The sequence below is a fragment of the Entelurus aequoreus genome, linkage group LG14 (genome assembly GCF_033978785.1).
Source record: "Entelurus aequoreus isolate RoL-2023_Sb linkage group LG14, RoL_Eaeq_v1.1, whole genome shotgun sequence".
Taxonomy (NCBI): domain Eukaryota; kingdom Metazoa; phylum Chordata; class Actinopteri; order Syngnathiformes; family Syngnathidae; genus Entelurus; species Entelurus aequoreus.
The window spans coordinates 41,596,242-41,609,480 of NC_084744.1; the positions used below are offsets into that span (position 1 = coordinate 41,596,242).

The 13,239-nt window shown below is 40.9% G+C and overlaps 1 protein-coding gene and 1 long non-coding RNA gene across 3 annotated transcripts in view; both read left to right on the forward strand.

Annotated features, from left to right (window-relative positions):
• The window catches only part of LOC133665394 (uncharacterized), a 707,793-nt gene that overhangs the window by 281,018 nt on the left and 413,536 nt on the right, over window positions 1-13,239 (forward strand). The gene's annotated exons all lie outside the window — the stretch shown is intronic.
• sp9 (sp9 transcription factor) lies at window positions 10,397-12,313 on the forward strand. Of its 2 annotated transcripts, none has more exons than XM_062069906.1 (2): window positions 10,397-10,572; window positions 10,688-12,313. In XM_062069906.1, exons 1-2 carry the CDS (start codon window positions 10,552-10,554, stop codon window positions 11,966-11,968), a joined length of 1,302 nt encoding a protein of 433 aa, XP_061925890.1. In that variant the 5' UTR covers window positions 10,397-10,551; the 3' UTR covers window positions 11,969-12,313. The 2 variants fall into 2 exon arrangements, with proteins under 2 accessions (XP_061925890.1, XP_061925891.1); XM_062069907.1 differs by having other exon boundaries at window positions 10,692-12,313.

Here is a 13,239-nt window from a genome sequence, read left to right on the forward strand (position 1 = left end):
GTATTCCGTTTATATTTACATCTAACACAATTTCCCAACTCATATGGAAACGGGGTTTGTACATAAAAATAAAGAAAGTGGGATTTACAATATTAACTATGAACAATAAAACACTGAATATTATCAACATATGAACACCTTTTACTTCTCAGACCAGCTCCTCAATAGTTGTGTATCTACACACAACACAAATGTAACAAACAGCAAAATATGAATGCAAAGTGTAATAAACACCTAAAATATGATATATTATCACTTTTATGCACACATTTGTAGTAAAAATCTGCTTCCTGACACATGTGTTTGGGGCTGGCTGCTCTGAAAACAAGCCCCGCCCACTCTGCTTTGTTCCTGCCCTGAGCTGCTGTGACCTAGATGACCCTAATAACTCGTATAACACTCATAAGTGCAGATTTCAACCATTGAAATACTTTCTATAGTTCAAGACTTACGCTCATTTAAAAACATCACTGCACATCATAATGGCAAATACACTTTTGATGTTAAAGGTCTAAAAAAATGATGTAGAACGTCCGGCGGGCCGGATTGAAAATCTTGACGGGCCGCATGTGGCCCGTGGGCCCTATTTTGCCCAGGTCTGCCATAGAGTGTCTATCCCCTGAATGTTTTTGTGTGTGAGAACATTCCCTTGATTCTTACTGACTGTCAGTGAGTTTCTCCAATCCCAGATAGCAGCAGTGAAGCAGGTAAAACAAGTTGACATAAACATGTCATGGCAGGGAAGAACCTCAATGCACTTGAAAAACAACAATGGGTTGCGTAGTCAAATTAAAACACTTTTGACACAACACATCCACAACACCAAACCACACGCAGTTCTTTGGTTTATTGTGATTTTAAGAATGGTTATTAGAGCACTACAATGGCCGCGCTTACCGGCCTCCACATGGAAGTAGCTTCTGACTTGTGATTATACCGTGTCACTGTTGCTGCCCGAGGTCTTGTCTGAAGGTTTTGTCTGAGCATGTCTGACATGCAGTGTGTGTGCGTGTGTGTGTGTGTGTGTGTGTGTGTGTGTGTGTGTGTGTGTGTGTGTGTGTGTGTGTGTGTGTGTGTGTGTGTGTGTGTGTGTGTGTGTGTGTGCGTGTGTCTGTGTGTGTGTGTGTGTATTGGACTAAGTATCCTGATACCCTAACTTGACCGCCGCAGAGTGTTGTCTTTCCTGTCCACCTTGCCAGTGACATAATATAACTCCGGTAATCGTTACGTTTCTAGTTAAAACACAAAACAAGAGTATTTAGAACAAAATGGACTGATGTTCACTAAAAAAATAATCAGGAAAGAGTTAGGGACCAGTTCACAGCGTCCAGGACGGTCAGAAAAGTGTCAGGTGGTCTATTTTTATCTGTAAATATCAGTACATAAAGAATACATGTTAGTGTCAAGCTCACTGCGACAAAACAAACTTATGAAAGGTATTTAGCGTTAGCATTAGCCGGCTGACTATTTAGCACTAGCATTCAATTAAAGCATGTTTCGAAATTAAGAGTGAATAATTTGATGTAATGTATCTTCTTTACCCTGGTTTATTGCCTTTGTTAACTTGGCACATACCCTTAATTTCACCAAGTCCTTTGTCGCTGCAGTACATTGAGTCGGGCCTATATGTACTGTCCCCTTGTTTGTTGTTCTTATAGCTTGTTGGTCCTTTGGTTTGTTGTTCTTATAACTTGTTGGTCCTTTCTTTTGTTGGTCCAATGGTTTGTTAGTCTTATGGTTTGTTGGTCCAATGGTTTGTTATTCTTATGGTTTGTTAGTCTTATGGTTTGTTGGTCCAATAGTTTGTTATTCTTATGGTTTGTTAGTCTTATGGTTTGTTTGTCCAATGGTTTGTTATCCTTATGATTTGTTGGTCCTTCGGTTTGTTAGTCTTATGGTTTGTTGGTCCTTTGGTTTGTTGGTCCAATGGTTTGTTGGTCCAATGGTTTGTTAGTCTTATGGTTTGTTGGTCCAATGGTTTGTTAGTCTTATGGTTTGTTAGTCTTATGGTTTGTTGGTCCAATGGTTTGTTAGTCTTATGGTTTGTTGGTCCTTTGGTTTGTTGGTCCAATGGTTTGTTAGTCTTATGCTTTGTTAGTCCTTTGGTTTGTTGGTCCAATGGTTTGTTAGTCTTATGGTTTGTTAGTCTTATGGTTTGTTGGTCCAATGGTTTGTTATTCTTATGATTTGTTGGTCTTTTGGTTTGTTGGTCCAATGGCTTGTTGGTCCAATGGTTTGTTGGTCCAATGGTTTGTTAGTCTTATGGTTTGTTGGTCCAATGGTTTGTATTCTTATGATTTGTTGGTCCTTTGGTTTGTTAGTCTTATAGTTTGCTGGTCCTTTGGTTTGTTGGTCCAATGGTTTGTTAGTCTTATGATTTGTTGGTTTGTTGGTCCTTTGGTTTGATGGTCCTTTGGTTTGTTAGTCTTATGGTTTGTTGGTCCTTTGGTTTGTTGGTCCAATGGTTTGTTAGTCTTATGATTTATTGGTTTGTTGGTCCAATGGTTTGTTAGTCTTATGGTTTGTTGGTCTTATGGTTTGTTGGTCCAATAGTTTGTTATTCTTATGGTTTGTTGTTCCTTGGGTTTGTTGGCCCAATGGTTTGTTAGTCTTATGGTTTGTTGGTTTGTTGGTCCTTTGTTTTGATGGTCCTTTGGTTTGTTAGTCTTATGGTTTGTTGGTCCTTTGGTTTGTTGGTCCAATGGTTTGTTAGTCTTATGATTTGTTGGTTTGTTGGTCCAATGGTTTGTTAGTCTTATGGTTTGTTAGTCTTATGGTTTGTTGGTCTTATGGTTTGTTCGTCCAATAGTTTGTTATTCTTATGGTTTGTTGGTCCAATAGTTTGTTATTCTTATGGTTTGTTGTTCCTTGGGTTTGTTGGCCCAATGGTTTGTTAGTCTTATGGTCTGTTAGTCTTATGGTTTGTTGGTCCAATGGTTTGTTATTCTTATGATTTGTTGGTCCTTTGGTTTGTTGGTCCAATGGTTTGTTAGTCTTATGGTTTGTTAGTCTTATGGTTTGTTGGTCCGATGGTTTGTTGGTCCAATGGTTTATAAGTCTTATGGTTTGTTGGTCCTGTGGTCTATTGATTGTAAAGTTTGTATGTCATGCGGTTTGTCTGCCATACGATTTGTGGTCGTACAATTTTGTTGGTCATATGGTTTCTTGGCCATACAGTTTCTTGGTCCTATGGCTTGTTGGTCATAGGATTTGTTGGTCCCACGCTTTTTTGGTCCTATTGTTTGTTGGTTCTACGCTTTGTTGTTCTTACATACTTATGTTGGTCTTATACGTACCCTTTGTTGGTCATACGGTTTGTTGGTCCCATGGCTTCTAAGTCAAATGTTTTTTGATACAGCGGCCGGACCACTGTAACAATCCTTCATTTTTTAAATAATCTTGGATCGTTTTTTTCTACTTTGAGACGCATCCCCGCGAACCTGAGAGGGAAAAGGGGTAGAAATGGATGGATGGATTTTAATCATTTATAATTGTTCTTCAAGGGCAATAAGAAACATATGATTAATGTATCGTAAGATTTTCTGTTAAAATTAGGCCAATATGAACATTTTCGTGGTCCCCATTATTTAGAAAAGTATCGAAATACATTTTGGTACCGGTACCAAAATATCTGTATCTGGACCATCCTGAGTGGCCTTATTATGCAAAACCAACTTTTCTTTAATATTGGTACCTACTGTTGATCATTTGGGATCTGCTTAAGTCCTGAACATTTGTAATCAAACAGTGGAAGCATGGCTTTTTATTTTTGCTCCATTTTCCAAATGATTGAAATTAATTGAAATTAAAAACTTTGCAGCTGCACACTTACTCAAACATTTTGGCTATCGTGAAACTCCTTTAACACACGAAGTTGCAGGAATTGTAAAAAAAAAAAAAAAAAAAAAAAAAGTGCCTGATGGTGACCGGATACTTTCTCAGGGCTTTCACGGGGTGTTTTTTTTTTACTTGGGGCATTTCGGTGTTAACACAACAAGGCTTTTCAAAATGGTAAATAAGTAGAGGTGCTAGCATATACTCCGAACTAAATACACGTGAGTAGTTTCACAACAAAATACCTTGATGACTCAGCAGAGTGTCAGAGTACTGCATCCCAGCAACACACACACACACACACACACACACACATACACACACACACACACACACACACACACACACACACACACACACACACACACACACACACACACACACACACACACACACACAAACATTCTTGTATTTCTTACCTTCTTGAGACCTCCGAAAAATGCCTACCTCTTTAGGACCACCCTTTCTACATACAGTATATAAAGATTTGTATTTAGTTAGTTTAGTTTTTTTTAATTTTGTGTTTGTAATTGTTTTTTAATCTTCATTATTTACTTCAAGTTATTACAGTATGTCTCTATATACATATTTATTTATTTACATTTTTTTTTATTTTGGCCAAAGGGGGCGCATTTCAATTTCTTACACACACTTGTTGTTTCATATGTTGACCAGAAGGGGAGCACTTTTAAAACCGACACACAGACAATTTGAAAAATCCCTCCTTTTTGGGACCACCCTAATTTTGATGGATTTCACCACCAGGGGTACAAATGAGATCTCTATTTCTTGTTTTTTGTAATGTACTTAAGGCCGATGACAAAGGAGTCACGGACCACAGATGGCCCCTGTGCCGCACTTCGGGCAACCCAGCTGTAGAAGATAACTGTTAATGGCCACTATAGTCTTAGTACCCTAGTGTATTTCTTCATCCTATGGTCACATATGGGTTGTCTTACACCAGCACCGGAAGTCGTAAAATCAGCTGTTCACATGGCGGGTTTTTCCAGGGATGAATAGGGAAGTCCTTCTTTAGCTGCCGTCTTGTTTTATCATATCATCTAAAATGTCTTGTGAAAGTCAATGTTATGAATAATAGTGGTCATTAACACGGCCTAAAAGAGAACTACTTTTGATTTGCCCAAATTGAGAATCAACGTTCCCCAAAGGAAATACATAAATGCATCTGCTCTAGCGTGGAACCTCAGAGGGTTGGCACGTCTGCCTCACAGTCAGCTGCGTGTGGGTCTGAATCTCAATGTGGAGTTTGCATGTTCTCCAGCATCCATCCTTCACATGTTAGTTGGACTGGAGACAATAAAAATGCTTTATTCTGTGATTGACAGGTGACCAGTTCAGAGCGTACGTTGCTTCTGCACCCAGAGTCAGCTGGGATAGGCTCCAGCTCACCCAATAAGTGGGAGAAAATATGATGAACAAGTCAAACTTTTATCATGTTTGTGTTGTACAGACCTTCTAAAGCGGTGATTCTCAAACTGTGGTACCTGCACCAATAGTGGTACACGGGCGCCATCTAGTGGTACGCCTGAGAATCACTTAATTAAATACTCAAGCACGGTGCAACTGTTTAAACTGTTAACGTATTCATCATTATTATTACTGTTATTATAAACAAAACCTCGACCTTGTTTTTAATGAATACTTAAGCCTACATTGCTACTGTATTTCATGCTGGTACTTGGAGAGCCAAGATTTGATGTGGTATTTGGTGAGTTTGAGAACCTCGGTTCTAAAGACATAACCTCACATCATGCTGTTGTCTTTGCATGTATTCAGAACTCATCCATCACTTAAATGGATATTCTCATTATTGAATTTTCAATTAATTGTGCACATACGTCGCCTCAGTACTTACCCTGTAGGTTTAGGCCCTGCACAATTCCCATTTTTAACAATCTTCTTCGACCGCATCATTTCCCTGCAGAGACAATACACATGTTTTCAGACACCTTTGCACTTTTCATTCGTTACATGTAAAACTTTCTTTCGGGCCATTTCCACACCAGAGTCCTGACCTCAACAGACATTCAATAAGAGAGGAAAGAAACAACAGCACAAGGAGCATGGCTCACTCCACACTCTCTCAATAGAAGATACAACATTTCAAAATTCAAGTTGATGCCGCTTCCAAAATTTAGTGACTCGATGCAGCGATAATATCAACCTTTGCTCACAGCTGGCTGTAGACCAGGGGTCTCAAACACGCGGCCCGCGGGCCAATTGCGGCCCGCGAGCCGTTATTTTGCGGCCCGCACCTTAATATGAAAGTTTAATGTTAGTGCGGCCCGGAAGTTTTAAATGAATGGCGCTTGACAGCGTTGTGTGCGGAGCTAAAGGAATCTACCAATCACGGTGTGGTTTAAGGTTCTCAACAACATTGAGGGTGTGCCGTGATGGCACCATCTTTAGTGTCCTTTAGAAACTGTCACCGCATCATCTTTTTCTCCATACTAACAGCGTGCCGGCCCAGACACATGTTGTATGAGGCTTCTGCAGACACACGACAGTTATTGCAAGACATACTTGAGGAACATTCATACATGTCACTCTGAGGGTGGTCATATTTAATTTAATTTATTTTTTTAACACTGTTACAAATATGCGCCACATTGTGAACCCACACCAAATAAGAATGACAAACACATTTCGGGAGAACATCCGCACCTTCACCACATCTAGTGTGTGTGTGACAATCATTGGTACTTTAATCTTTAATCTTTAAACACAACATAAACACAACAGAACAAATACCCAGAATCCTTTGCAGCCCTAACTCTTCCGGGCTACAAAAATACCCCCGCTACCCCCAAACCCCCCCCCCCCCATCTCCCGAATTCGGAGGTCTCAAGGTTGGCAAGTATGCATTGACGTCACTTGCGTGATGCAAGCAGAGAAACATTTTGCTCGCTTTTCCACGACACCCGCACACACTCTTCCTCCCTTCCTCCCTCCCTGCCTCCCTCGCTCGCCCGCCTGCTCGCTCCCGCCCCCGTTGTAAACAGTCCGGGCGGGGAAGACCGCAGCGGTCCGGTACCTTCCAAAGCACTCCGCCGAAGGAGCGAGCGACAATACAAAAGTGTGGTGCACTGGACCCCAGCGCTGATACTCTGACAGAGAGTCGCTGGGCGAATCAGATGTGTAACACGTTAGTGGTGATGTTAGCCCGTTCGGGGCTAATTGTGCTACCGTAACTGTAAACTCCACGGCGAGCCCCCCCCCCTCCCGTTGGCTCCAGACAGAGACGATTTTTGATGCAATATTTCTTTGTTGAGCACAGGGGCACCCCGACGTGTCTCATTTCATTTCATTTCATTTTTATTTATCTCTTTCATTGATGTGCATCTTTGATTGATAGACAATTATACCTCAATTATACATTTACACACCAACGCCTGAAATGGAGCAGGATGAAGAAAAATCTTATATTTTTCTGCCCCCTTCAACATAATACGTAGTCTTACTTAATGATATCATATAAACCAACAATTACATCCCAATATAACGAAAACAAACAAAAAAACACAAAAAAAACACAAGAAGTGCAAACCTTCATGATGTACAAACCGAACAAAAAACAAAAGATGTAATATACACCTCACGGGATGATACAAAACAAATACAAAACCAGGCAAAAAATAAGTAAAATAATAAATATAAAGCAAAATGTAAACACTTATGGCTGTCCATATGATCTTATTGTTCTGTCTTTATATATTTTTTTCAATTGGAATATATTTTTACAATCTTTTATCTCATTGTAAAGAGAATTCCATAGTTTAACCCCCACCACTGATATGCACATTTGTTTTAAAGTTGTCCTTGAATACTGATGTTGGAAATGACCTTTTCTTCTATGCTCTTCATTCTCAGAAGTGATGACAAACATTTTGTGTAAATTTGCTGGTAATGTTTTACTTTTAGCCTTAAACATGACACATAATGTCTGTAACTTTACTAGCTCCTGTAATTTCAATAAACCCGAATTAATAAATAATATGTTAGTGTGTTCTAAGTAATCTACTTTATGAATAATCCTTATAGCTCTTTTCTGTAGTTAATACAGAGAAAGTTGCAGTACACAAGGAATACAATTTGAAACGTCATTATACAACTAGACATGCTGAAGAGTATGCAAAATACCAGGGAGATGAGAGAGTGAACCGGGTTGCAAATTTTAAAAGCAGTCTACTGAGGCAACAAGATTTCGTCAAGAAAGCAAGCGAAAAGAGCGATGCAGCAGTCAAAGCTAGCTACATGGTGAGTGAGATGGTTGCTAGGACGGGAAAGCCATTCAAAGAAGGTGAATTCATTAAAAAGTGCATGTTAGATTTTTTTTTAGAAATCTTTTCTTGCGGCCCAGCCTCACCCAGTTTCTGCATCCAGTGGCCCCCAGGTAAATTGAGTTTGAGACCCCTGCTGTAGACCAAGGCATTGGACACAACATTAGGCACACATGCACAATGTGTGCAATCCAAAACTGTATTGTGCGGTCATTACAAGGACACGAGTTTATTGCTGAATAAGTCAGGTAATATTGTAATATGTTGTCTCTTATAGGTAAATAATGTCATCACAATAATAGAGACACCTGTCAGTGTAATACACAAACTACAATAATAAACATATTGCTGGATTGACATCATCAACATATTATAGTTATGAATGCATTCAATAGGTTGTATGTTGTGGACAGTGCAAATATGATATAATTTGCAAACACAAAAATATTACCAGAAAATGTATATTGAGACAAAAATGTATCATTTTAATGTAAAAGCCTATTGACAACACAAGAGTGCTGCAGACTGCAGGGGCACACAAAGTGACAATTAGTTCAACGTCCTCAAAGCCTGCACTTCCCGCCACAGAGACACAAATTAAAGCATGCGTGGGCCACAACCCACGATCACACCTCACCTAAAAAACAAAAACACTGACCAATAATCCAGCATTCCCAGCTTTCATTGCGTGCATGAAGCTGCAAGTTGTGGCTATATGCCTTTTTTTTCATGAATTTATCATTTATCTTTTTTTGTGCAAGCATGCATGCATGCATGCACCCCCCATTTATGGACTCAATATAGACGCAAAGCGTTTTGTTCGCACAAATAAATCATTGCTTTTGTTTAAGGGACATTGATCAATCTAATCGCCTGTAATAGGCTCCTAATTGCGGCAGGGCTCACAAATGTGGAGGAGCAGAGCCGCGCATGTCCAACTTTAAATTGTAAATATATATATATATATATATATATATATATATATATATATATATATATATATATATATATATATATATATATATATATATATATATATATATATATATAAATTGGTCGAAATGTATATATATATATATATATATATATATATATATATATATATATATATATATATATATATATATATATATACATATATATATATATCTTTAACAAAATATATTGTATATTATGCTATATGACTTGCTATATATAATCCAGGGGGTTTAACTAAGACTTAAAGGTCGTATATCATATTCATTTTAAACATAATGTATAATTAATATGGCATATATTCAATTTTTATTTTTTTTAACAATTGGGGCTAATACAATACATTATTATTCTTGATATTGTATATTAGTATTGTTATTGACCTAATTGTGATGGCAATATTATTGTATTTTCCGGCCTTTTTTTTTCTCGTTTGTATTCTTTTAAGAAACAAAATACGCTGTGTTGACTGACATTAATGCTCCATTATGGCACTTTTTTGTTGCCGCCCGTTTTGAATATTGTCATGAATATCCCTCAGTGTGCATTTTCTCTTTACAAAAAAGAAGGATCATTTACAAGATTGTTATGCATATATCCTAGAGCGATATGCGAATTGTCATTTAAAGAGAAAAAAGAAAACCGGCGCATTACTTAATTGCGCAAAATGCAACGACGTGAGTTTTATGGAAATGACGTCACTTAAAAACAAATGCAAAAAAGTGGCTGCAACGTGCACGTGATTCAGGCAGCTCATTAATGACATATAACTGCACAGGCCTGTCATTAGCGGAACCCACATATTTTATATATTTAATTTTAAAAACTGAATGCTTGTTTGATTGCATATATTTCTGCTAACACCTCACCATGTTGAAAGAAAAAAAATAAAATTAGATATTTCGTTTTACCTCATCTATTACGTATTTTGTGTTGTGATGAAGTCATCATTTGGCAAATCTGCGTGTTCTCCACGAATGCTACGAAAAACAAAAAACAGTAAAAGGTCAACAAATAAGAAGAAAATAATTTCAAAACTTACCTTTTAAAGATGAATCCAAAAAATGAGCAAACAAGACGTGGGGTATGCATCAAAAAGAATATATGTCGGCATTAAAAAAACGCCAAATCCAGTCTGCTGTTTGGGAGCCTGAGTGGAGGCTGAGGAGCCTCTGTTTGTGGGCGGGGCTATGGACCGCGGCAGCGAGCGCTCGGCACTCCTATTGGCTGACTCCTGCGGTTGTCCCGGAAGTGACTCTCTGATTGGCTACACTTTCTGGCCGAGCCCTACTTCAAAACAAGAGTCTCGCTGCTGCTCCAAAGTAGTGCCGGCAGACACGAGCCGCGACAGCCCGCCGATGGTGACCCGAGTCCCCGCAACCGCTTCTGAGTAGAGTCGGTCATCGACACGCTTTCCCCCAGCACAGGACACAACTCGGATATGGCGACCTCCATTCTTGGGGTGAGTTCCTCCTTTGTTGTGATTGTCAACCTGACCTTGTTATTATTATTATTATTATTATTATTATTATTATCAGTTATGTTTGTTTTAAGTTCAACTTTGCTGTTTTCCCAAGGAAGAGCCTCGCTTCGGAACGACACCTCTAGCGATGCTGGCCGCCACCTGCAACAAGATCGGGAACACAAGCCCCCTCACCACGCTGCCGGACTCCAGCGTCTTTGCTAAAGGAGGATTCCATCCGTGGAAGAGGTCGTCGTCCAGCTGCAACTTGGGCTCGGCTCTGCCGGGCTTCCCGGTGGCGACAAGCCGCGCCTCTGGCGGACTAACGCCGACGAGCGGCGGCGGCGGCGGCAGCGCCTTCTGCCTGGCCTCCACCTCGCCCACCTCGGCCGCCTTCTCCTCAGACTACAGCGGCCTGTTCTCCAACGGCGGCCCGGCGTCGGCCCAGGAGTCCGGCCAGTCGGCGTTCATCTCCAAGGTGCACACGTCGGCGGAGAGCCTCTACCCGCGGGTGGGGATGGCGCACCCGTACGAGTCGTGGTACAAGTCCGGGTTCCACTCCACTATTTCCGGCGAGGTGGCGAACGGCGCGTCGTCCTGGTGGGACGTGCACACCAACCCGGGTTCGTGGCTCGACGTGCAGACCCCGGCGGGCTCGCTGCACTCCGGCACCCCGCAGGCGATCCACTCCCAGCTGAGCGGCTACAACGCGGACTTCTCCTCCCTCACCCACTCGGCCTTCAGCTCCACGGGGATCAGCCCCACCGCGTCGCACCTGCTGTCCACCGGGCAGCACCTGTTGGCGCAGGACGGCTTCAAGACGGTCCTGCCGGCCTACACGGACCCTTCCGCGGCCACGGCGATGATTTCCGCGGGCGGCAGCAGCTCCTCGCGGTCCTCCAGGCGCTACTCCGGCCGGGCTACGTGTGACTGCCCCAACTGCCAGGAGGCCGAGCGGCTCGGGCCCGCCGGGGCCAGCCTGCGGAGGAAGGGCCTCCACAGCTGCCACATCCCGGGCTGCGGGAAGGTGTACGGCAAGACGTCGCACCTGAAGGCGCACCTGCGCTGGCACACGGGCGAGCGGCCCTTCGTCTGCAACTGGCTCTTCTGCGGCAAGCGCTTCACACGCTCCGACGAGCTCCAGAGACACCTGAGGACCCACACCGGGGAGAAGCGCTTCGCTTGCCCGGTGTGCAACAAGCGCTTCATGCGGAGCGACCACCTGAGCAAGCACATCAAGACGCACACGGCGGGCGGGGGCGGCAAGAAGGGCAGCGACAGCGACACCGACACCAGCAACCTGGAGACCCCCAGGTCCGAGTCCCCGGACCTTATTTTGGAAGGGGTTCACCCCAGGATCTCGGGTAAGGACCAGTCCCCTCACCACGAGCCCTGATGGGGGTTTCAAATAACTGTGAAAATGACAAAACAATAAACAACATAAAAACGGGTCTTGTTGAACATAAGGGAATATTTCACGGAATCACAAACAGAGGAAAAAAGGCGGACCTGTTGAAGTTGGACAATGTGAGTTCTTGCATCTTGTATAAAAAGTCATCTTGTTGTTTGCATTCGTGATCCTGGACTTCAGGGAGTTTACCTTTCAATGCACTTTGTGGATATTCTATGTGTGTGGACAGCTTTTATTTCTTTGCTAAAATATCTATATATAAATGTTAAACCTGTATAAATTCACGCGTATAAAACTTTCATTTTGAAGTAATTAAAAGGCATTAAAAAGGCTGTCACCGTGTGATGAAAGACTGTTATTCAGGGGGTTTTGGTCATTTTCTGTCTTTAGTTTTAATTAAAATAGAATAATTCCGTGTTTAATGTGGCGTAAAAAGACATTTCATGGCCAAATGCAAATGATGTTAAATGCTAATAATTGTGACTCGCACTCCCTTGTGTCTTGTATTTGACATTAGTGATTCATGCTTAACAAATATCGAATTAATCCTTTGAACACGTTCATTTTTATGACAAAATGCTCTGATAATTGTCCAAATTATCTGCTGTCATTTATAGCAATCAATGAGAATAAGGACTCTTTTTTTTGCACACAATGGGGAAAACAAAGGGGAAATGAGTCACATAGAAATAATTTTAAAATGTTTTTTCTGGGCTTGGGCAAATGTTTGAATATAAGACAAAAGTCTAAAAAAATATCTACTTTCTGCCTTCTATAGTTGGCCAGGACAGCATGCAATTCTTGGAAAAGAGAGTTTATTGCGTCAAAAAATAGTTTTCTTATTGAACTGCAATTTAAATTTAAATTAAACTGCGCGCATCAAGTGGATTGAAGTCAATGATAATACAGTTATAAAATCACATTTAACACTCAAAATGGAAAAACAACAATTAACACATTTGGGATATTTATCAAAGGCCTATCGTGTACAAATGAAATCATATGTTGCGCTTTAAAAACAGTTTAGTGTATGATCAAAATGTACAAATGTAAACAAACCAAAACAGTTCGATTTCATTTAAACGACCGGAAAAAAAAGACAAGACAATATTACTCAATTAGGTTTATATCTTAGACTTAGACTTCCTTTTATTGTCATTCAAATTTGAACTTTACAGTACAGATAAGAACGAAATTGTGTGCATTAGCTGGTTGTAGTGCAGGATAAAAGAGCAATAAGGTGCAGATATAAATAG

Excerpts from the sequence above, each read along its gene's own strand:
- sp9 (XM_062069906.1), top strand. The coding sequence starts at position 10,552 with ATGGCGACCTCCATTCTTGGG. Across the intron at positions 10,573-10,687 it reads TGGCGACCTCCATTCTTGGG|GAAGAGCCTCGCTTCGGAAC; the intron begins GTGAGTTCCTCC and ends TGTTTTCCCAAG.